This window comes from Acanthopagrus latus, chromosome 11 (assembly GCF_904848185.1).
Source record: "Acanthopagrus latus isolate v.2019 chromosome 11, fAcaLat1.1, whole genome shotgun sequence".
Taxonomy (NCBI): Eukaryota; Metazoa; Chordata; class Actinopteri; order Spariformes; family Sparidae; genus Acanthopagrus; species Acanthopagrus latus.
Genome location: NC_051049.1, coordinates 24,408,445 through 24,431,861, shown reverse-complemented (window position 1 = coordinate 24,431,861; position 23,417 = coordinate 24,408,445). Strand labels below are relative to the sequence as shown.

The following is a 23,417-nucleotide window of genomic DNA, read 5'->3' as shown; positions in this document are numbered from 1 at the left end:
GTGTTTTTCTCAAACTGTAAAGGAGCAGCTCATCTTTCAATATTACACAAACTTTCAAAATCAACACATATGAAGATACAGGATGGTTAAAAAACTTGAGTAAATGCTCTGTGTTACATTCCACGACTGGTTCTAGCTTTCAAAGTATCTTATCTTTTGATTTTATGCCAAAATGACTAATCTACTGGCCCACAATCCAGTAGTTGATCTGCTTTGATTTCACACATCATTCTCTCACCCTGTCTGCATAAACCAAATCAAATGGTCAAATTGAATTAAGCAACAGTTGAGGTGTGAAAGGAGTCTAAAATGCATAATCAATGTTGCTGTAAAATAGTGTCAACGTGAACTATTAAAACATCTATAGAGGCAACATAAAAGTGTCTCAGCTGTGGATGTAATTCAGGATTGAAGCTCGTTTAAGTTTTACACTAGAAACTCGCAAAAAATAGTTTTTTTTTTCCTCCACTTCTATCACAGTCAAACCAAATCCCTGCTCATCATCTTTTGCAGAATATTTCAGAGGGAAAACATGTTTTTGTCACATTTATTGCAGAACACTGTGGGGTTAACTTCTTCTGACAGCAGAGAGAGCACATGAAATGCCTCACCTCAAAACGCAGCAGCAAACTCTCAAATTGATGCTGACTGAAGAAAAATCAACTTCCCCGGTGAAAAGGTGTCAGGTGTCAACCTACTCAGCCTACACAGCTTTGTGCATTACCTTGGTACTTTCAATTCAAGGGCAAAAACAAATGGAGTTTTGTTCACAACACAACAGCGATGAAAAAGAAGAGTGAATCTCTGAAAACCATGGGATGGAACTTTGATATGGGAGGGAGCTTCAGTGCATTCTTATTTGGTATAAACTCAATCACATATAAAATCAGATCGGTGAAATGGAAGAGTGAGCGTGCAGTGTGTGGATAGTCGGCTGACAGAAAATCATTCTCACAGCATGCCTCGTGGACTGCATAGGTACGGAGGAGGAGGTGTGTGTGTGTACTGTATGTGTGTGTGGGTTTCTTTGGGAGTGTATTTTTGTGTACGGGTCAGATTTTACCGCGTAAGCCGCTTACAATACATTGTAGCAGCACAGAGCGGTTTCAGACTGCAGTACAGTTCAGTCTCTGAAGTGCTGAAATGGTTTCTGTTATTGCAGCAAAATGGTTGATTTAAAATGCGATTTTTTGTTTTGTTTTGTTTTGTTTTTCGTATTTTTGGATTTGAATGTGTCTTTTCAGCAAACTCTGCGATTTTTTTTGACAGCGTAACAGAATTTGTATTTGTGCTAGTCAGATCAAAAGTAAGATTGAGGGAATATCTGTGTCAACGCTCTGCATGTGCCTGTGTGTATAATTATGAATGCACAGTTTCTGACGGGTCCGCTCTCTCAGCAGGAATGTTTATAAGATGGTGCGACTTAGATTTTCAACCCCCTACTGATTGTTAGCACTTTGATTCTGCGGCGTGGGTGTCTCCGAGTGTCTCTTTGACAAATACACACATACACATATTCCACAGGGCCATCTCAAAGGTTTCTTTCGGCTCTGTGATTTAGCATATGCCAAGGTTGAACATCCATTTCATTTCAACTGCTCTTGTTCCAACATGTCGTGCCAGTGTGTCGGTGCGTGTCGCGGGTCTTGTGATGTGTGCAAACAGTCAAGGAGAAGTGAACCCGCTAGGTTTAACCTTGTCAAAAACCCTGGGTGTGTGTTTAAGACTCAATATAACACCCTAGAATATCAGAGTTTCTCCTCCGATCAAAGAGATGAGCTGACAGAAAAGAGAGAGAACTGGCAAGAGGGAAACTGGTTGACTGACTGACTGACTGACTGACTGAGGAGTGACAGACAAAAGAGATTCTCTGGCTGCTGGTGAGCTGTCAGGTCACCTTCTGTCTGTTACACACAGGGTCGGCTGAAGCCCAAACTCCCTATATCTGCACCAGAAATACTGGCTGGCAACTACAATTGGCAACTACTGCACATAGGTAGCCTCAAAATGGCAGACACGAATGTCCACGTTTGGCAGGTTGTTGTCAGTAAAGTAAAAGGGAAGTGATCATTGTCATATTCACTGGCCAGTGAGCAGAAAAGTCCAGTTTTTCACAAAAGAGTATTCACTCTGAGATATGTGTCCACGCCACACTGTAGAACATAATCTGTGCAAGTAAGATGAATAAAAGGTTCCTAAAATAGTCCAGATGATATGAGACAGGATGTTCTTTTCTTTTCACATCCTGTAAGAAGTATTCAGTTTTGTCAAATTCATCTTTTACCTAGTATGAAAAATAGTGCAACTAATGATGTTTACGTCTGCTAGATGGGTTTTGTTTTCATCCGTGACTGTTTGGGTGTTGGCTGGAAGGTTTGTCAGATGGATTACACAAAAAGGATGGATCTTGACAAAACAATTTTTATTGTTCCATACAATGTCTGAACATTGTGTAAATGTATATTACAATTTCTGAAAAGTTCACCTTCAAATGCATTCATTTAATCAAAAAAAAAAAAAAAAAGAACAGTCGATAACACAAAGTTATCAAGTTTTCTGTCATAGAAAATGAAGAAATCAAAATCTTAGTTTTTGCTTTTATGTAAACTCTTCATCTTAAAAGTAGATTGTAAGCCATTAGATAAATATTTCCTTATATTGATTTAATGCATATATTATTTAACTTAATTTTAATTTTCTCCTTTAGCAGCCCCAGTTTAAATATGTATTTCTGTACCTGGGACACAGACTGTACTGTACTGTTCATGTCAGCGAAGGGTCTGACTCGCTTATAGAAAAGATAGGGTAACAAGACAGTGATACTCCAGCTTCTGTGCCAACAAATGAATCAATTAATTTGATATTGTACACTCCCATCATACATTTACATTAATGACACTGTGAGACATCTGTGGCTGCTAGTTGCTGTAATATTATATCAAGTGAAACCTTTTCTAATCATAGCTTATTGCCAGCACTCAGTGCAGCTCTGCTTACCCAACAGCTTGCTTAGCTATAAAGTAAGTGACATCCTGAAAATCATTTATCCATATGTAAGCCATTAGTAGGAACTGCTTAATAAAAAAAAACAAATGAGTTTCCCATAATGAAGTCTGATTGCATCCAGGTGTGAAGGAGTGATTAGCATAACAGACTCTGCACATTTGTGCGGACAGTTACTGTGTTGTTGTGCACAAACAGACACTGGAAAGGTTTTAATTTTCACTTTGAACCCTTTCACCTCCCATCGTCTTTCTCTAGGTGTCCCTTCAGCTCCTCGCAATGTGGTTTCCGTCGTCAACCAGACAACACTGCTGCTGGAGTGGAATTCACCACGTGAGACAGGGCACCGCGACGACCTGTCATACAATGTCTTATGCCGCCGGTGCCACAGCAGCGAGCGCAGAGCGTGTCAGCCGTGTGACGACAGCGTGGCATTTGTTCCAGGAAAGAGAGGGTTAAAGGAAACAAGGGTGGAGATCAGCAAGCTGCGAGCTCACACGTCGTACACCTTTGAAATACAGGTCAGTCCAGTGAGCAGAGAGAAGTGGCTTTTTTTTGTTCAGCATTGTTAAAGGAGTAAATCTCATTCAAATAGCTTTTAAACACCACACAGTTAACTGCCATCAAGCTTGAAAAGGTTTCTCTGAAAAAGTCAACCTGCCTTTTTCAAGAAACTTCTGAAACCCTTCCTGAAGCATGATTCACTTTGTTCTGTTGATCTGTAGACACACATGAATACACACAACATTCTTTATAACACTGTTCTCTTCATAGCACAGTATTGGCAAAGTGACACTTCCATTATGCTGGATGTCAGTGGAATTCATTGTAACTGCTGTGAATCCAGAAAATTTGCAGTTCTATGACGAAAGCGAGTAAAAAACTTTGCAGAGCAACCTTTCAAGGCTTTAAGTGGGGATTTTATTTGTTGCTGATATTGATTGGAGAATTCTTTCAATTCATCACACCACTAGTGATGCAGTGTTGAAGAAAGTCATTTCATCTTTAATACAATTTTCCAACTTTGTAGAAGTTCAAAGTAGGTTAGCTTTCAAGGGATGGTTCAACCCTTAACCAGAGGTGCTATTGATCCACATATTGTTTTAGTGTGAGTTGCAGTATTCTGGGGACATCAGAGATGCCTGTCTGTAAATGTGATGGAACTAGATGGCACTCAGCTTGTTATGTTTGAAGCATGAAAAAAACATTAAAAAAAAACTGTGACCCAGCTACTAGAGATAAACCACAGACCATGTTGTGATAGGAATTACTTTCAATTTTTGTATATTGGAGGTTAGCTGATGAAGTTAACAAAGCTAGCTAATGTTAAAGCTCTGCTGAGGAGGACACCATTAATGTTCACATGCCACAAGGATCTCGTCAAGCGGATGCATGCTTCCTTCTGTGCAGTGATACGGCTGGCGCTCTGAGCACCACAAGCTGACTGCCACCCAGTTCCATCACACTGAGACGGCAGACATCTTTTCAGCCCTCACACTTGAACAATCCAGATTGATGAATCGCACAAGCAGATAGCAGAGAAAAAATATCTGTCTTTGATTTTTTTTTGGCTGCACTTCCCCTTTAAACTGAAACCATCAAAACTATACTAAACATACACTTAAGACAACCTTGGTGCTGGACGTGTTGTCGACTCCTGTTTCAATATGCAAATAGCTGTCAGCTTCACTGTGATGTTCAAGGATACTGAGGCTACATAGATTCTTCCTGACATAGGGGCTTTTATGCACAATTTGCTGTTATATCATGTTCTCCACACCACAAGGCCAACGTGATGCCTAGAACGAAGGTGAACCTTCAATCTTATGCCACCGGCTTCCTTTACCATTGAGGCCACGTGCCTTAAATCAAGGTGACCTGCATTGTAATGTTACTGGGAAGGAGGCATGTTGCTTCTGTTCCCCCATGCAGTCCTGGATTGATAAAACTCATCTAGTCTTCATTTCTAAATGTGGCCAGAACTCTCCTGCAGGTTTAAAGTCAAGTTAACCAATAGGATTTTTGCAGAAATGCAACATAATACATTATTCTTCCCCAGATCTACTCAATAGTTTGGCATGGGCATTTGAGCTGATCTATTTTGAAAGTAGCCGGTTGTGGGGCGGACGGATCAATAATGATGTATGAATTAATTACTAAAACATTGATGTGGTTATGAAGTGTTGATTGTGAAAGTATTGACTGTAATTCATGTGAATTAAATTATCCAAATGAAAGCACAGACAAAGTTTAATTTTAAACTATCTAACAAAGTTTGTTTTTGATAGTAGAATTACCTGCGTCTATTAAATACTCACTGGTGAAATGTAGCAAATCTTTTTATAAAAAATTGTATTTTGAATCCTCAGAAATTCAAGGAAAGGAAACAAGTGAAATGATAATGACACAAACATAACAGTATGAAATTAGAGTTTGAAGTAAGCCATGAAGCTAGCCTCACTAATTACCATGCCTTTGTTAAATGATTTGTTATGACTAAAGATGCTGTTTCAACCATCAGAATGATTAACTGAGCCCATGACAAAAAATATGTGACAGCTAATTAGGTGGTCTGTAAAATGCACACGTGTGTCGACAAGATGAGAAAGATGGTGAGACCTTGCAGTTTCAAGCACACATTGGCTCTGGCAGCAGTGCTTCTGCACTGAAATGAAAACCTTCTCAGTGTAGCTGATAACTGACTCTTTGTTCATTCCTTCCCCTGAACAGTGATTTTACTATCACAGCTCAGCAACCGGTACTCTGCACGGCAGGTCTGTTCAGCTTTGGATTTCTTATCATGCCAAAGCAAAGTGACTGTAGTAAGAGTGATAACTCCTTTTATGAATTTTTATGAGGGTGTTATATTTATTTACCCTTTCCAACTCTACAAATACAAGAGCAAAGGAGTTGATTATTTATAAGCTTTACTGTCAAATTTAGTAGTTAACATATCTAGCTAACTAGCTTATGGGCTATGGTAATAAGCTAACCCTGATTTACTTAAGAAGTAGTATTTCATATTTGATATTATTTAACTATTAATTGGGGTTATAGGTTACCTAGAACAAACCCTCATTAATGGCATATCCTTTGCGTACTATTTCCTTACTTTGTGTCCTGCGTGCTATTTTGTCAGAGTGTAGCAAAGCGTTAGCAGCTCTTTAAACTCTGGCTCTCCCAACTAGTTATAACCCAAATTTTCTTACTCATTTCACCTTTTAACATAGTGTTGAAACGTTAAAATCTAACCTCTGTCTTTGTTGTTTAAGTGTGTAAGCTAAGCAGCTAAACTCTTAGTGACTTGAACTCATAATTTTCCTAATAATATTTAATATCACAGAACTATGTAGCTCTTTACTGAGATACAAGAATGCTGGTGCTTTATTTCAAAGTCTTTGGTGAAGCTGCCGTGATCATGTAGCCTAGCTTTAGCCTCATCCTTTTAGCACAGTATGGTATGCAGCCTTTGAGTGCATATTGAAGGGCTCTCCTCATGAATTAATTGACTGGGAACACTCAAAAGTCAAGCCAAAAGTTTTTCACCTACTCATTGACCTTATTTTAGCATAATCAGCTAGCTAGCTACGTTTCAATTGGCTAGAGTTGAGAAGCTGCCATTTTATTTTTTTTTTCCCGAAATCGAGTGTCAATTAATTTAAGATTTATTACAAATTTTGAGGGTTTAACCTGCTGCCTTTAAACTGCATGTGCCGTGCGAGAGCAGAAGGCATGCAGGCCTAGCAGCAGTAGTGAATGTCTACAAAGTAGAAGAGCTGACCATTACAATTTGTGCTCCGCAGGCTGTCAACGGAGTCTCCAACAAGAGCCCTTATCCCGCCCAGCAACTGTCAATCAACATTACAACCAATCAGGCCGGTGAGTGGGGAGTGCAAAGCCTGTGTGCATGTGTGTGTGTGTGTGTGTGTGTGCATGTGCAAGCGTCTGTGTGTATGTGTGTAAGCATACCCCGGGGCACAGTGGATTATGCTGGCTAGGGGGATAAAGGAAATTGAGCTACAGCCTTTTTAATTCATAAAACATGTTATAAGCTTGTCATCTCTCTCCCTCTGTCTCCTTTTCTCTCCCCTCTTCACTGTCTTTCCTGCACATCCACAGCTTTCATCCTGTTTTCCTCTTTTTCCCCTGCCGCCGCCTCAATTCTCTTCTTCTCGCCTTTATCCCCCGTCCCTGCCCTCCTCTCTCTGTCCCCCTCTCGCAGCCTCTGACAGTGTAATTCTTAGAGACTATAAAGTGAGCTGAGTTACTGCTCCATCAATACTTTATGGAGACAGACACAAGTGATATTTCCACCGTTACCCAAATTTAGATTTAAAAGCTGCTTTGCTCTGATGGAAAACACATCATTTACCTCATCTGCGCCAACCCTGGCTCATTCCTAATCGAAACATGATCCATTGTCACCCCGCTGCTTTCTGAGCACATTTGTTACTGCTGTCGGATTTCTTATCCTGAAATCTTTTAGGACTCAACAAAAACTGATTTATTTTCAGGTTGACTGCATGGGGGGGTGGTTTAAATTATGCAATAGGTTTTAACGTACTTCATGGGCCCTTAGGATATGAAACTCACTCGACATATAGAGAACCCTGTAAAATGTCAATTGTGGCAATATTAAAAAAGACTGTGAGGTTTTCAGGTGACAGCTCGCTCACACTGTCAAATTATGACTACAGAAGATGGATGTGGCACATGAGGTATCACCAAAGCATTTACTGAGGATCATGGCAGTCCCATGATATTTTTTGAGACTCTGCTGTGTCAGATGAGTACATCCTCTATCTCAATATGACTTAGATCAATTTGAGAGTTGTTACTGGTGCAGCGTCAATCTCCATGTCTTGATTTTCTCCTCCTTTTACTGGATGCTATCAAGTTAAGTACAAATGTGATGAAAACCATCTCATAAAAAGATCCCAGAGGCAAAAACCATGAAATATATTATAGCCAACAGCTTCTAGTTACTAAAATTATGGGTAAAAATGCATTACAGGCATAACTCTTGTTTTCCCATCAGTGACAAGTGCAGTAATTTGTTTTCATGAGCCTGGATGAGGAAACATTTTCCTCCTTCGGGTGTAAATAATCCTTGGCAATATGTCATTACATTACACACTATATTTCCATATTTATGGTGTTTAAGCATGCTGGAGAATCTTTTAACTGCCTAATTGATTGTGCATATTTTTGTGTGTATGTGTTTTTAACAGCTCCCTCAGTAGTTCCCATAATGCATCAAGTGAGCTCAACGAGCCGCAGTTTCTCGTTGTCATGGCCACCGCCCGAACAGCCCAACGGAATTATCCTTGACTACGAGATACGTTACTATGACAAGGTAGAGTGTGATGATAAATGTCTGTGAGTGTCTGTGTGTGCCTCTTGGTGTTACGGTCACAGCCAGTAATCTGTTAGAGTTGATAAAACAGGCGAATCAATATCAACTTCATCTAAGTCATCTATTACCAGGACTGTGACTTAGAAGCTGCATCAGTGTCACTGATACCTAAATACTTGAGCTCATAGTAACTTAAATCAAAGATGAAACAACTATTGCTGGTATGTTTATTTACAAAGTGTCTGCCTACACCATCTTCATGAGGACCATAAGAATGATGTTAGACACTTTACATTCTACATTTACACACTTTACATTTACAAACACTCACATTGGCATCCCAGCACACAGAGGTTTGTGTGAGATGAGAGATCTATATTTAGATAAGAGCATCGATACCAAATCTCATATATGTGCTTTAAACACAAAGTGAGGGGCTCCTTAGCTTGGCTTTGCTTAACATGAAGACAAGCTATGCAAGATAGATAAACATGTGTACGCGCTAGCTGCAGTGTGAGCGTCACAGCCTCAGAATGCTATAGCATGTAACCTGTTTCCCAAAATGTCAAAATATTCTTCTAAAATTTGCCTCGTTGTAATTCGGGTCCCACAGCGGGATGTTTTGACAAAGTAAGACACAGTGACCAAAACAAGTTGATGCTTCTGTTTTTCAAAAAAAAACATTTGATGAAACTGGATTGTCACAATAAAACTGTCTCAAAGGAACATTAAGATGAAACAACAAGAGAAAGCTGACCCCTCATATTTGGGTAAATTTCTCTTCCAAACAACCACAGCTGACGAAGTTTTACTGAGCTCTAGCTTTCATCAGCATGTTTATTAGATTTCATCAACTTTTCTCTCCTCTTTAATTTATTTTCTCTTCCCTCTGTGCAGTAGGCAGTACACATTCTCACACACAATGTGTTTGTTTACTGCTATGGTCATAGAAATGCTCTGACTAGCTATATGTCGCTCCCTTTAAGACTGGTGTTTGTTACCTCAACTGGAGTGCAGATGTTCAGTGGGGACATGTGTTTGTACCAGCTGGACCAGGAATTGTATTTTCCATTTGCACACTTGCGTTCACCATGTGTCTGACCTGAGTCTCAATGATCAGAGCAATGTATCTCTTTTGTGTACTTCATACGAAAACTGGAGTCCTGTCATCAATGTGATGTCCAGGCAAACTGCGGTGACTTCAAAAAGCCAACAACCAGCACATCTTGTTGGTACTCAGTTACCCATTTATTTTGTATCTGACATGTTTCACTGAGCTTCAGAGGTGCTGGTGGAAAGATCTTTAGATCTCTTCCTGTTTTGAATGTTTATACAATCAACACTAACTGAACACTCACTAAATTCCTTTTGTTATTATCCATTATTTCATATCACTTAGCATAAGTACAAATGGTTGATTGGAATTAGAAACATGATGATTAATTAGGGACAGCTAAAGACAGAGACATGTCAACATATTTTTTACATTTATAATTCTCGTGCCTGATGGCTGTCAAAAAGTTCATGCATCATCGTTAATTCAGTGTTATTTCCCAATAAGTCTGGATTGATCTTTGAGCCACAATGCGTATTTCATAGAGCCTTCAGTCATACTGACAGGATCTTACAGTGATGGAAGAGCCCCTCTTTATTCTAGCACATGAATTGTCGATTGTAGTCGTGCAGCGAAAATGAGCCTCCATTCATTAACGAGTAGCTACAGTGGGATCTTGACAAACGATAAGACAAAATTACCATTAAAAGAAAGATTTATTGAAAGATAAAATCAAATAAAGCAGTGCATGTTTCTTACATGTGCAACTGATAGAGTAGTTTGAGACACTACTGCTTCATAAGCAGTAAAACGCATGACAGAGTAAAATTAAGACCCGTGAGCTCTGGAATATCCAATTAAATCCACTGTTTAATTATTTAAGTAAAAAAGAAGCCATGCAGATCTTTAGAGCAGTCAAAGCTGGTGCTTTTTATTAACCACTAGAACAAACAGCGCTTCATTAATAAGACAATTATCAACAGTGATTTAAGGCATTTTCAGACCTGTCGTTTGTTTGTGTCGTTCTTATTTAGGACCTAATTTGACACAACTCTATTTGCTCCTTGACTGATTTGTGACACATTCAAGAAAAATCCTGATGAGAGCTGATGCAGGAAACCATCAACTGATCGAGCTTTGGTTGTTGAGGATCTGACTGTACTAGGCCAGTCTGACTCAGTCGATGTCGATTGTTGGTCTCAGCCTGTTGTGTTCTTCTGCATTCTGCTGAAAATGTCATGTTATGCTAATGCTAACCTGGTCGCAAACACTATGAATGAAAACTAGCTTGCGCTTACTTTGATTTAGCCATTTTAATGGGCTCAGTTCTCCACGAAAAAACATGCAAAACATGTTCACCCCGACACTATGCTGCATCCTGGGTTTAGCCCTGCCCAGGACAACTGGTTTTAAAAAATACAAACAAGCTTGAGAGTTGCGCTGTTACAGTACAATAAATGGTATAAATAAATGGTTGCAAACTAGATATTATTTGTTAGTTTGCTTTATTCTTCCCACCCCTGAACACCAAAGTAGGAAAGAAGACAGTGCATCTGTCCATCAAGCAGGTCTGGGTCAGAGTCAAGACATCCCTCTGCCCAGCAGCATATTCCAGCTGCTTCTGGAGGATCCTGAGGCATTTCCAAACCAGATAAGATTCATAATCCCTCCAGCTTGTTCTGGGTCTGCCCTGCAGTGTCCTACCAGTTCGATATGAAAACCAGAGAACCTCCAAAGAGAAGTGCCTGGGAGGCATCCTGATCAGATACTCAAACCACCTCAGCTCCCTCTAATGTGAATGAGCAGCAGGTTTGCACTGAGCTCCCTCTAGATGTCTGTGGTCCTTACCTGATTTGGAAGGGCAAGCTCAGCCTACTCACAGTTGCTATAGATCTCATGCCATAGGCGAAGTTTGAAACATAGGTCAACTGCTCAATTATCAGAATGTAGAATTAGTATGATAAATGCTCATGTTTCTGCTGCTCCTTCCGAGAATCTCCTTTGTCGTGGTGGAGGGCTTTGGGCTTCTCCCGGACCTTGACTGCCAGTGAGCATCTGGCAACCGAACCTTGACCAATAGTGCTTGGTCAGGATAAAGAATTATATCAACCCAGGAGTGCTGAACCATGGTTCCATTTACTTTCACTGTCTCTGAACTCTGTGTTTGACTTTCCTTCTGTTGATGAGCTGCTGTTCGGCATATGTGTTGATACTTACCTGCTGAAGATCCTACTCAGACCTAAGGAGAGTTGGAAATTGAATAAGACAGATTCCAGATGGAGAATGTGTTGTTTTGCCTGTTTTGAATGTTATGCAGAGGAGAATTATATGTGAATTTTGCTGTGTCTGTAAACATCCTTGGAGCACTGGAAGATCTTTCTATTTCCCTAGCTGAATCACTTAGACAGGACTAAAGCACCAATTTATCTGCTAGTGGATGCTGTTGAAATCAAAAATCCTACCACTCTGCCCTGTGAGGCTGAAGTAATTAAGCCTCCAGCTATCCTGTAGTGGACAAGTTCCTAATCTGTGTGTAACAGGGGAATAAGGCACAAAACACTTCACCGCCAGAGTCCACTGATCAAACTAGCTTGCTTAAAGGAAGCCAAACCCGGGGCACCAATGAGGGCCTCTGATTCAGTGGTGATACATGCAAGACCGGATTGCTTTCCTATCAAAAGCTGTTGCTCTAGGAAAGAATAAACGCCACAGAAAGGACAAACCGTGGCTGCATATCGTGTCTTCTTTGTAATTCAGTCAGTGGGAAGCACAATACATTTGGAAACTGAAAGTTTAATTAAAAGCATATCTATCACCCAAAGCTAAGCATAAGACTATCCTCATCTTTTCTGAAGCTGCGCCAATGGCCACAAATACAGATAGACTTTCACTGCAGACAGATTAAAAACAAAGAGCAAATCACCTACGAGGGATTGTGTGAAATACACCAAAAAGAACCTCCTCGTCCGCAGCCCACATTTGAGTCGCTGCCATCTTCCAATCCTTTTAACAGAACTGAAGAAAATGGTTTTGGGCATTTTTTGGGATAGAATTTCTTGTCTCTACACTTATTTTGTCTTCTTAATACATACTGTCAGTGGGTTTCTGTTTCTATAGCTCACTAAAACTCAGGGATACAAACACAACTACAAACTTTAAATGCCCATGACTCTTGTCAACTCTTTTCTTATCTGTTCACTTTGATAAAAACACTGAAGCACAATCCTAAAGTCCATGACTCCGGAGGGCTCGATCACAGATTCCAATTTCCCAGCACAACACAGTATATGGCTATAATTCCACTGCGCTGCATAAGGGAAGGAAAAGAGCGAGTGTGTGTATGTTTGTGTGTGTGTGTGTCGTTGTTATTGTTCTGGTTGTTATTGAGTCTTTTGGTTCAGTGTGCGTTACATACTGATATGTAAATCCTTTTGCTAAACTAAATACAGCACTGATACGGTTATATAAGTTATTATACTGTTGCTGTATGCTGGTATGTGCATTAAGTTTGCAAAGTATAATCTTGGTATACAACAAAAAATAAACTTTTAATCTGATTTTAAACCCTTAAAACCGCACAATTATTTACATATTGTATGCAAGCCATGCTCTTTCCTGTCCTGCTTTCACATGAGAGCTGTCACAAGTAATCAGTTAGTTGTCGACTATTAAATTAATTGCCAGCTTGTACTCTTATGATCCCAGCTTCTTAAATGTGAATGTTTTCTGCTTTCATCATTCCTGTATTACATGAATGTGAATACATTTGGGTTGTGGACAAAACAAGACATCTGAGGAGCTCATCTCGGCCTTTGGGAAACTGATCAACATTTTTTAAGACCCAGCAACTCAGCGATAAGTTGTTGAAAAAAATTCCACACATTTATCAACCATGAAGACAATCGTTACTTGCAACCCTATATTACAGTCAATGTTACTTAGATGTTCAATACATGCAGATCCAGTGTCTAGTTGAACAGAAGCTGGGTCATAATTATCCTTGGTACTAATTTTCTGCCCTGAAATCTGATTCAGTGAGAACTTTCAGAGCTCATTAAGTGTAATTTCTCTCCAGTTAATGAAATGCATGCATGCCACTATTAGAATGGGGCACCTAAAAACACACGATCCCCTGATCAAAGAAGAATGTTTGCCGTTTCTGTTTCACAGAGCTCTCAGCAGTCGTGTCCATTGACAGCGTTGTTCCTTGTTAAAGTGCCAAAAATCAAACATGTTTTCCCTGACAGCTAAGCGTGTGTGATCGTGTCTGAATTTGTTATTAGGAGCCACGGTTTAGAGCCACTGTCCTACCAACTGTTTAAGATGGGTTTCTTTCAGCCATGCTATCGCTATCTTTCCCTCACCTCAACTGTAGAGGTGGCAAATCAGAAAACATAGTCCTGCAGCCATTAAAATACATCTTAAGAGGCAGGGCACTGCATGGGGATCTGCAGCATCCTCAGCGTTCCAACTTCTCTTAGTTGGTGGCGAAAAGTGAAGTTCCAGAAAAGTATGGAGAATAGCAGAAAGAAGAAGTTGAGATTTTGCCTCCCAGAAGGCAATTAGAGTGAGTTTAGGACAGAGTGAAATGAGCTGCAGTCACTGTAGTGTCGCTGCCGTCTGACAGTCACAGATAAAACCCTTACTTTGTCAAAATCAGGGCAGCGACTTTACTTATTTGTCGCTGCCTTTTCTTCTTAACATTATTTAACATGGAGGCCAATTAAGACTCGGAATCAAAAGCTGACAGTTTGTTCATTTCATTGTTTCTTCTTCTTGCTTGATGCATATCTTAAGAAGGCATAAATACTGAAACTTACACCGTAGACAAGCCTACCACATAAAGTGACTAATTTTAGCTCATTGCTTCAAGTCCTCAGGGAGCAGTTTGATAAGCCTGGGCAGCGAGAGAGGACAGGTTTTTCTTCCCAGACAGCTGTACCGTACCTCCTTTCCTGATACTTTGTCATTTCTCCACCTTCATTCCCACCATCCCCTCCTCCATCCCTCCCTCACCCATTCCCCCCTTCATAGCCACTCTATTAATAATGAGGATTTAATGTAGTAAATGTGATATGGCACAGGGAGGCAGGATTTTTACCCACTACTTATCTCTGGCTAACAGACCCTCCCCGATGGGCTGCCCCCTAACCCCTCACTGTGGCGAGCATTGCTCCCCCCTTACTCACACCTCCACATCCAAACCCCACCCTAACACAATACCTCCGTTTCCCATTTCTGAATACATCTCTCTACTGTATGTCTTATTCTGTCCCAGCTTTTAGCGCTGCAGACTCTGTAGTTGTCCTTGTTTTGTGTCTGAATTATGACAATACGAGTGCTGCTGGCCATAGAACATTATATTAACAGGCCACTTAAAGAAATTACAGCCTAAGGATGTTAAATGCAGTGGAACAAGATGCTGGATTAACACAGGATTAATACTAATGAATGAAACAAGATATGTCACATCACAATAGTAACAAAAAAGAAATACACAAGCAGCAACAAAAGGGTTTAAGACCAACAAGGGGGGAGAAGGGTATTTAGAGGGGACGGTGGTGGTATTGTTACAAGCCACAAAGCTGTCAAATGGGCAAATGCAATTCGAGTCCACAGGGACATTTCCAGATGTTTTGCTGTGGTGACAAACTGGGTGTTTTTAAAGAAGACCAAGGTACATGTATAGTTGTTTATCTGGCAACCAAAGCTGGTATTTTTTCACAGGAAATAGGACTATCTCAAGCCATTGTTGTGGGCACCAAAACAGGTATTTTAAGCAAACCATGACGTTATCCTGGCCCTAACAAAGTGTTTTGTTTTTTTTGTGTCTAAACGCAAATAGAGCACACGCACAGCGTTGTTACAAGAGAGACATAGAAAATTAAACCTAAACAAACATCTAGTTGCAAAAAAACCCCCCAAAAATATGTTAACATTACTGTGGCTTTGCAGAAACGTAGCTAACAAATTATTCTGGCGTTTGGGTTGTTTCATAACCCTCTCTCTTTCTCCGTCTTTCCACCCCCAGCCCTCCCTCCCTCCCTCTCTCTTCCTGTTCTTTCCCCTTCTAAACTCTCCTCCTCATCACCATCATCTCTCTTCTTCCCCTCATCGCTCTACCATCCACCCTTCCACCTCCTTCATCCTCATGGCATGATTCCCTCCCCCCTTCCTTTCATGCCGTCATCACACCATATCTGTCGTTCCCTCTGGACCATTTCGACTTTGCCGCAGTAGAACCTTTTTATCTGTAAAAAATTGGTCAGGGGAAGCACAGAAGGAGGGCATAGAAAGATAGAGGTAAAAGGTTGTAGCCTTCGGTTTATGAGATAGGCAGGACAGGTCTGATGCCTGATTCACCTCAGGAGGAAGACTCGGCCAATGGAAGAATGAAAGCTCCTGGTAGGTCTGTCTCTGTGGGCAAGAGCTAATTAACTGTATTATCCATTTGCTATATTTTAATGAGTTGGAGTAAAGAAAGGGTTGAAAAGAGCATAAAGTCAAAGAGGAAGGGGCTGCAGAGATGTGTGGAGAAGATAGTTAGGGCAAACTGACTGAAGTATGAGATGGGAAAAGGGCTCCAGGAATGAGAAGGAAGTGATAAAGAATGATGAAAATTACAGAAATATACTTTTTATTCTCCAGCTCTACTGGTGGCTGCATTGCAGATAGTTTTGGCTTTAATCTTGCCTTTTCTCTGTCACTACCCTAGTAAAATGGGAGTAAATGAAATTCCGTTTGTGCTGCACAGAACACTGAAAATTGTCATTTACAAAATGTAATTGCAGCGTGCCTTTCTAGAAACAACGAGCCACTATCTCTGCACAATTCACTTTTACCAGTGTGCATTGAGGCAACTTATTCAGCAGAGAGCAGTTCAAATCAAAACTTTTCACACAATTTGTTATGCAGTAATGACATGAATTATATATCAAAACTCAAAAGCAGCTGAAATTCTTGTTTTGCTGACCTTCTACTTGAGGCCAACCCAATCAGGAGAATACATGTTGATAATGCACATTCCTGCAAGCCTCAAATATCTTGAGACTTTACATTTGATATGTTACAACTTTTTTTTATGTTACATTTTCAATTGTATTGTGACAGTGTTTGTGCTCATGATAGGTTTATGCACAAAAATGTGGTTAGAGTCGGGAAAAAAATATGTTTTGGCTTAAAATACCTGGTTCTGCTGCCACAAACGTGTCTGGGGAATGTCCCAATGTGTCAATTAATGTGGAAATGCTTTTTTTAAATGGTGGTAGATAGAAATTCAATGTATCTATAGTTTGCAGAAACCCCCCCAAAAACCCCAACAAAATGAATGTTAATAGATTTTCGTAATATTTTCTTATGCAGTTTTCACACCTTTCTCTTTTCATGGTAATGCACCTTAAGTAGAAAATGGTTCCAATAAATGTGTTGTTGGTGAGGTCTGTGGATTATTCTCACTAACTGGGACAGTATTTCTGGAAAAAAGCACATGTTCGAAATGTCGTTTTTCTCTGCTTTGATCACGGCAAATGAAAATCCACCCCTGCTTTGTATTTGGATGGAGGCAGATGTCTCAATATGGAAAAATAAAACCAAATCTAATTCCTTAACTAGATCATGTACCACCAGGAGTGAATGTAAAAATATCGTTAGTAATGTTGTCAAACTGCCTCTTTATGGTGTGAATAGATAGACAAAGGCAGGTAATTCGAGTGTTTGGAGTGCAGAAACAAAATGGAGTTGAAGATACTTGAAATGTCCTTTTCACTGTTGGAAAAAGCAGAAGAAGGCATTGAATGTGAAGGTACAATATTACACAGCTCCCAGATAAATCTGAGCTCAAGATGCTGCAGTTACAACTTCTCCTGTCTGAGTGTCTGTGGTGTCACAGTCTGAAAATGGTTAACGTCTCAGTTTGGCCTAGAACTTTGGAAGAATCAATCTTGTCTTAGCTGAAGGCCAAAACTGAGCACTAAATTTAGTCTCTCGTAGTCTGTGACTGAAGAAGTATTACAGTCTGTCTTGGATCGCTGTGAAACATATTAATCTCCCTCTAAACCTCCTCCTCAGTCCCAGACGTCAGTGCTGAACAGTTCAGTGGTCCGCAGCGAAACACCCAACGTTGTCCTGGAGGGTCTGAGGCCAGGGACCGGCTACGCCGTCCAGGTGAGGGCCCGGACTGTGGCCGGCTACGGCGCCTACAGCAAGGACATGCTCTTCCAAACACTCACCGACGGTAAGTGGGTGGATGGGTGGGTGGTTGAAGTGTGTGGAGGTGTGTTTGTGTGTGTATGTGTGTGTGTCGGTGGAGGTTTTTCGGTGGAGAGGAAAGAGAGTGCAGGACTGAGAGAGGAAATTTAAGAGGTTGAGCAAGAGTGAAAATATGGCTGTGAAGTAATTAAATTCTGCCCTACTTTGTGTGTGTGTGTGTGTGTGTGTGTGTGTGTGTGTGTTTGCGCGCATGCATTGGTGTGTGCTTGCAGTCATGTAAAATGAGCCTTGCAAATGATATTTTATGTTTGTTAGGGAGAGAGAAACTATCAGGTTTGTATTCTCCCCCTCCAGAAATGCTTAGTTGTGTGTATTGGAGAGTCTCAAAAACTAAAGAAATAATACCTCTCTTTTCACTGTGTGTGTGTGTTTCTGCAGATGAGTACAAGTCAGAGCTTGGACAGCAGCTCTCCCTGATTGCAGGCTCTTTAGTAGGTGGAGTGTGTATCGTCTCATTGGTAGCTATCGCCATCATCTGTACCAGGTAACACATAAGCACACACATATTCACACAATCCGCCTTATACATGTGATACCCTGTTTCATATTAAACATACTTTGAATTGTCCAGTCAAAATGTCCTGAAGCACTGCATGAAGCGTGTACCGATCTGGAGATTTGTCTGTATATAACCAAATGTGTGAAAATCAGAAACAAACAATAAATGATAGGGTTGAAAATCAGGTTATTTGCAGTGCAAACACCCAGTATCTCAACCATGTGTTAGACATTTTCACAGCAGACATTTTGACTCGTCATAGTAGATAAAGCACTGGTGTAATGAATGACTACACTTTGTTCTCATGTCCCAGTAAAGCCCTGCGATGTGACAGTGTGACGGTGTTTCAGCATGCACGGCACCAGGGCCCCTGAAACTGAAGCAGCTAAATGGAATTCAGCCTTCATCAATTCACAGTCTGTGCTTTTCCTTCTGTGACATGTCAAGATGTCCTCTGTGAAATAGGTCTATTGTGACCAAAAGAGTTTTCTGTCACATCTCTGAGTCAGAGCCTCCATCACGTGGGAACAGGTTTATGATCCCCGCCGCTCTGTTTGACCATCTGTTATCATTTGAAGCACCAGACTTTGATCATGTGATGAGAACTGAGCCTTGTCAATGACAACTGAGCAAATTAAATCTGCTGCAGACACTGTGAGATGCATTTGGATGTCAGTCAGTGTAGCTTGAGTTTGGAATTTTATGTCAAGTTTCACATAAACCAGTGACCTTTTTTGAGTTCCTTATTTGCATTTTCTAGCTATTTATCACATAAAAAAAACATGTTTATGACTTTGCTCATAACAACATAAGTCAGCCTTATTTATATAGCACCTTCTATACCGAATTGCAGTCTGTTTTCCAGAGCAAAATTAAAACAACGGACAAAAAAGGGAAAACACCAATGAACACATTTTTTTCAAAACTGAATAAAACAAGCTGAGCTTGCCTAGCTGAGCAAAGGGAGAGTGTACATAAAGTCAAAAGAGAAGTCAAAAGAAAATCAGGTTCTCCACAAAAAAAATCCGCATCCAGCAACATTAAATAACATAGACAAATCGTCCACAGCCTGGAAGAGAGACATCATTTTTCATAAAAAAAAAAAAAAAAACCTCTATAAAGAAATGCTCCAAATTGCTAAATGTTGCCTTTTTACATATGTAAAAGTCAATAAGACATGTCAAATATATTGAGTAAAATAAAGACAGTCAATGTTAAGAATTTTAAAAACATGACAAGGCACCCTGAATCAAAGCCAGGCTAAAAAGTAGTTTCTTTTGACTGAGTTCACAGAGGTGAAGTCCCTCAGATCCACAGGCAGACTGTTCAGAAACAAGGGCCAAAGAGGCTGAAAGCTGACTTCCCATGAGTTTTGTTAAAATTTTATAAAATATCGGAGGCTTCAACAAGATAGGACAGTGTGTACTATAAGCTCCAGTGAACAGTGTGCATTGGGGTGTAAAATCCATGTGAACATCAGTTTAAACTGATTTGCTACTTTAGAATAATCTTGTTATTTTTTTTGTAGAGATTTGAAATGATCGACACACCAGGGATAAACTACTAGAGTTACTTTTTGTTCAACAATACGCAGCTCCAGATTTTATGCATAAACGTTTAAAAAATTGAATCCTGGTTAAAACAATAAATATGAGATTAAATGTATCAACAAAAACAAAATTCATTATCACTAAAAATGGTAGCTGAATTTTTTTGATTTTACACAGGAATGACTTCTTCCCACAGCAGTTTTAAAGCCGATCAGGACGTTATGAAAGTGTCTGTGACCCTGTGACCTCTCAGAAGTAGCAGGTGACAGGCTCTCTCTCCTGTGCGTGGGATAAGGTGTCTGTTAGGATGATCACTTGGCATATTGAAATAAAACAGTGTGCGTTTCTTTAGTTCCCTCCTCAGATGAACGCAGGAAACAAGAGCTGACAACACAGAACGATAATAAGTCACCCAACACTAATGAAGTCTTCAAAGACTTTCTCCTTCTCTCAGCAGACTTCTTTTGACATTCAGTATGACTATTTACTTTAACTCAGCTGAAGAGAAGACAACCAATTATCATTTCTAACTTTTTTTTTTCTTTCTGCCTGTGTCTCTGCCTGCAGGAGGAGGCAGTTGAAGGAGAGTGTGTACGGTGACAAGCTGCAGCAGTACAACACAGGAGGAGGTACGGCCATTACTGAAACTTTAAATAAGCTCGGCCTTCATATATGCTGACATACCCTAAACTTCCAGGGCAGTGTTTATATTTGCACTTTGTAATTTTCTCCTCAGAGGTGACGCTGAGGCCGGACATGTTCAGTGGTCCCACCCCCACTGTGACCTTTCCCACCCTGTCTGAAGGTCACAGTTCACCAGGGGTCAAGATCTACATCGACCCCTTCACCTACGAGGACCCCAACGAGGCTGTCCGGGAGTTTGCCAAGGAAATCGATCCATCCTGTGTCAAAATAGAGGAAGTCATCGGATCAGGTAGAGATTTTCACACTGTCTCTTACACTGTCTCCCATGTTGTTTCAATAAGACAAGATTATTTTATTTGAGTCTAAAGTGGCAGTGGGAGAAATCAGCTAAGTACATTTACTCAAGTGCTGTACTTAAAACAAGTTTCTACATCTACTAGGCAAATATTGTACTTGTTACTCAACTGCATTTACTGAATAATATAAATTGGTGTATAGATTGAGATTAAAAATACACATTATTATAAACTATCACGTAATATTAAGGATGAAGAAGAAATACCTTCACTTTTGTCAGCTGCAACACTGATGTTATGTTCATAATGCTTCAATAATGATATTAAAAACCGTAGTATACATTATTCTGAGAGGGGCCATTCTGCATCATGAGTGCTTTTAATTTTGTACTGTACATATATTTTGATGCTAGTATTTAGTACTATTACTTTAAAATGATTAATGCAGGACTTCTACTTGTAACAGTGTGGTATTGTTATTTTTATTTAAACAGGAGCTCTGTTGATTTTGAACCAGTTTGTATCACTACAATGGTGGTAATACATGCCACTGAACAGCTGGTGGATTTTAAGGCTGCTGTATCAACCACAGATTGACCATCGTCATTTTTGTGCACCCGCATTCAGGGACACAGAGAGTAAAGATACATATAAACATATTTTAGCAAATAGTTCCACTGCAATAGAAAAAGTTTGTGAACCAGAACTGGCTTGCCTCCGTATTGTTTCTGTGTTGTGAAAACAAAGGCTAAAAAAAACTCTGATCAATGTGTACAACAAGGGATAATGATCAAATATGAACCACCATCCTGTAAGTGCTCATGTCTCCTCTTTTCAAGGACATATTTTGATTTACTGTTTAGATGCAATACAATGTTTTTTCATTTTCCTTGACTGAGCACCACAATAACAGAGACACCTTTAAACTGTTGACAGGACACCTTGAACTGTAAAACAAAGGTCATTTATGAATCTCTCTTGTGTGACATTTTCATCCATGGGGGCTTAATATTTGTAAAACTTTTCTCTAGAAATGCAATTTAATAATCTCTGACCTCATCCCAATGTAAACTCTCTGTAGACAGCAGGAACTCACCGTGAGTTACCCATCAGCGTGAGTGTTCATTGGTCTAGTGTGGCGCAGTGCATTCTGGTTGTTGTAGTTTTACTAATTAAGAAAACATTTGTGTCTTTCCACTGCATAGACAGCTGAGTTTTATGTAAGGGCCATCTTTCCAGCAGTGAAATGTTGCAGTCCAAGTTCATAAACACCATAAACTGCATCAAAAGTGAATGACGGCAAAGTAAACCTTGGTTTCATTTAATGAGACGAGCTGTCACTAGAACAGCAGAGAATTGAAAGTAAACTAATCAATATCTCCAGCGGTGCAATGCTTTTGTGTCAATGAGAAAGATCTGGAGACGCAAAATACCAATTTATTATTTTTGCTTTATTTTTGTCCTTTGAAGTCAGGAGAGATGTTTTATTCATGCTGAAAACTTTCACCGGAATAAATTAAAACTGTCTTCATGCATTCTCTTTGGCTATCCGCGCTCTCACTGTAAAAATGCTGTGTGATGTTTGGCAAATAGAGAGAGTTGGATGTGAACTGGAGTCCCAGAGCATCCTCTGAATTATTTTTTTTTAGGGGTGCAGAGTTTTTGCATGTCAGCCATCGTATGTAAAAAGGAAAAAAATATGGCAACAAAAAAACAAAAAGAAAAAAATTGAAAAAACTTACCTAAGATCAAATGCTTTATTTTACCATTGAGCATTGAGAACTGAAACTATCCAGTACCTTCAAACACTTCACTGCTGCTTTTTTGTCTCAAGGGGATTCAGGTAAAACACAGAGCACCAAGATTTGAGAATAAGACAAAATCCAGAAAACATCAAATACAAATATGTAAATCATGTGCCAAAACCAACCACTCAAGGTTAAAAATAGGTTCACAAACTGCAGCGTACATCAGTGACAGCACAAAAAGAAACCAGGAGAATATCCAGCCATCAAGACATTTGCATATTCAGACTCTTTCATCTCTCAACTAAGTATTTATCACTTCAATCACCGTTGTTATTCCTCAGATCAGACTCACATCTGTTTATGATTTAATTTGCGTAATGCCTGAAGAAACTGTTGGGAATACAAAATAGCCTCGAGCTTTGAACCAAAACATAAGAAAATCATTATTTCTTGTCACACATAGACTTTAAAAGGTGATATTAATTCCTAATATGGACATTTGCATCACATTTATGAATAAATTACATATTCAAGGTCTTAAAGACGTCAGCCGTGTTTCTTTTCTGCATTGAATTTTTAACTCTTTTTTTTAAACTGCCCCAGGCCTTCAAAAGTCAGAGGTTCTCTGTCAGTTTTCTTTGGGAACTTTAATGATTTCAGGTTTCACTTCTCTTGTAGCTAATTCTCACAGATAAACATCTCAAATACTAATATTTCAGCCCAGAACTACTATTCTGTTTTTTTTTCCTGGGACTCTGTGTATGCTCAGTTGAGAATTTATACTATTGAAATGCACGAAATAGGTCCTGTATTATTCATATTGGTATTGTCTTATAATGGGGCATTGTGTCAAAATATAATCAGAGGAACCTTTTTTTTCTTTCTTTTTAGTTAATACAGTGCTTACGTGGTGCATAACACAAATTAGCGTGTGAGTATTGGGTGACATGGTGCACAAAGTGCAGTGTCCTCTAATCTGGCAATGGGTTGACAAAATG

General features: G+C 39.7%; 1 protein-coding gene across 10 annotated transcripts in view; it reads left to right on the top strand.

Annotated features, from left to right (window-relative positions):
• Window positions 1-23,417, top strand: part of LOC119028888 (ephrin type-B receptor 1-like) — a 96,081-nt gene that overhangs the window by 52,688 nt on the left and 19,976 nt on the right. For all 10 annotated transcript variants that reach the window (XM_037115313.1, XM_037115318.1, XM_037115319.1 and 7 more), the window contains exons 7-13: window positions 3,262-3,524; window positions 6,807-6,882; window positions 8,235-8,359; window positions 17,481-17,646; window positions 18,060-18,165; window positions 20,298-20,359; window positions 20,467-20,664. In XM_037115313.1, coding sequence (XP_036971208.1) covers window positions 3,262-3,524; window positions 6,807-6,882; window positions 8,235-8,359; window positions 17,481-17,646; window positions 18,060-18,165; window positions 20,298-20,359; window positions 20,467-20,664 — 996 coding nt within the window. The remainder of the gene's footprint in view (window positions 1-3,261; window positions 3,525-6,806; window positions 6,883-8,234; window positions 8,360-17,480; window positions 17,647-18,059; window positions 18,166-20,297; window positions 20,360-20,466; window positions 20,665-23,417) is intronic.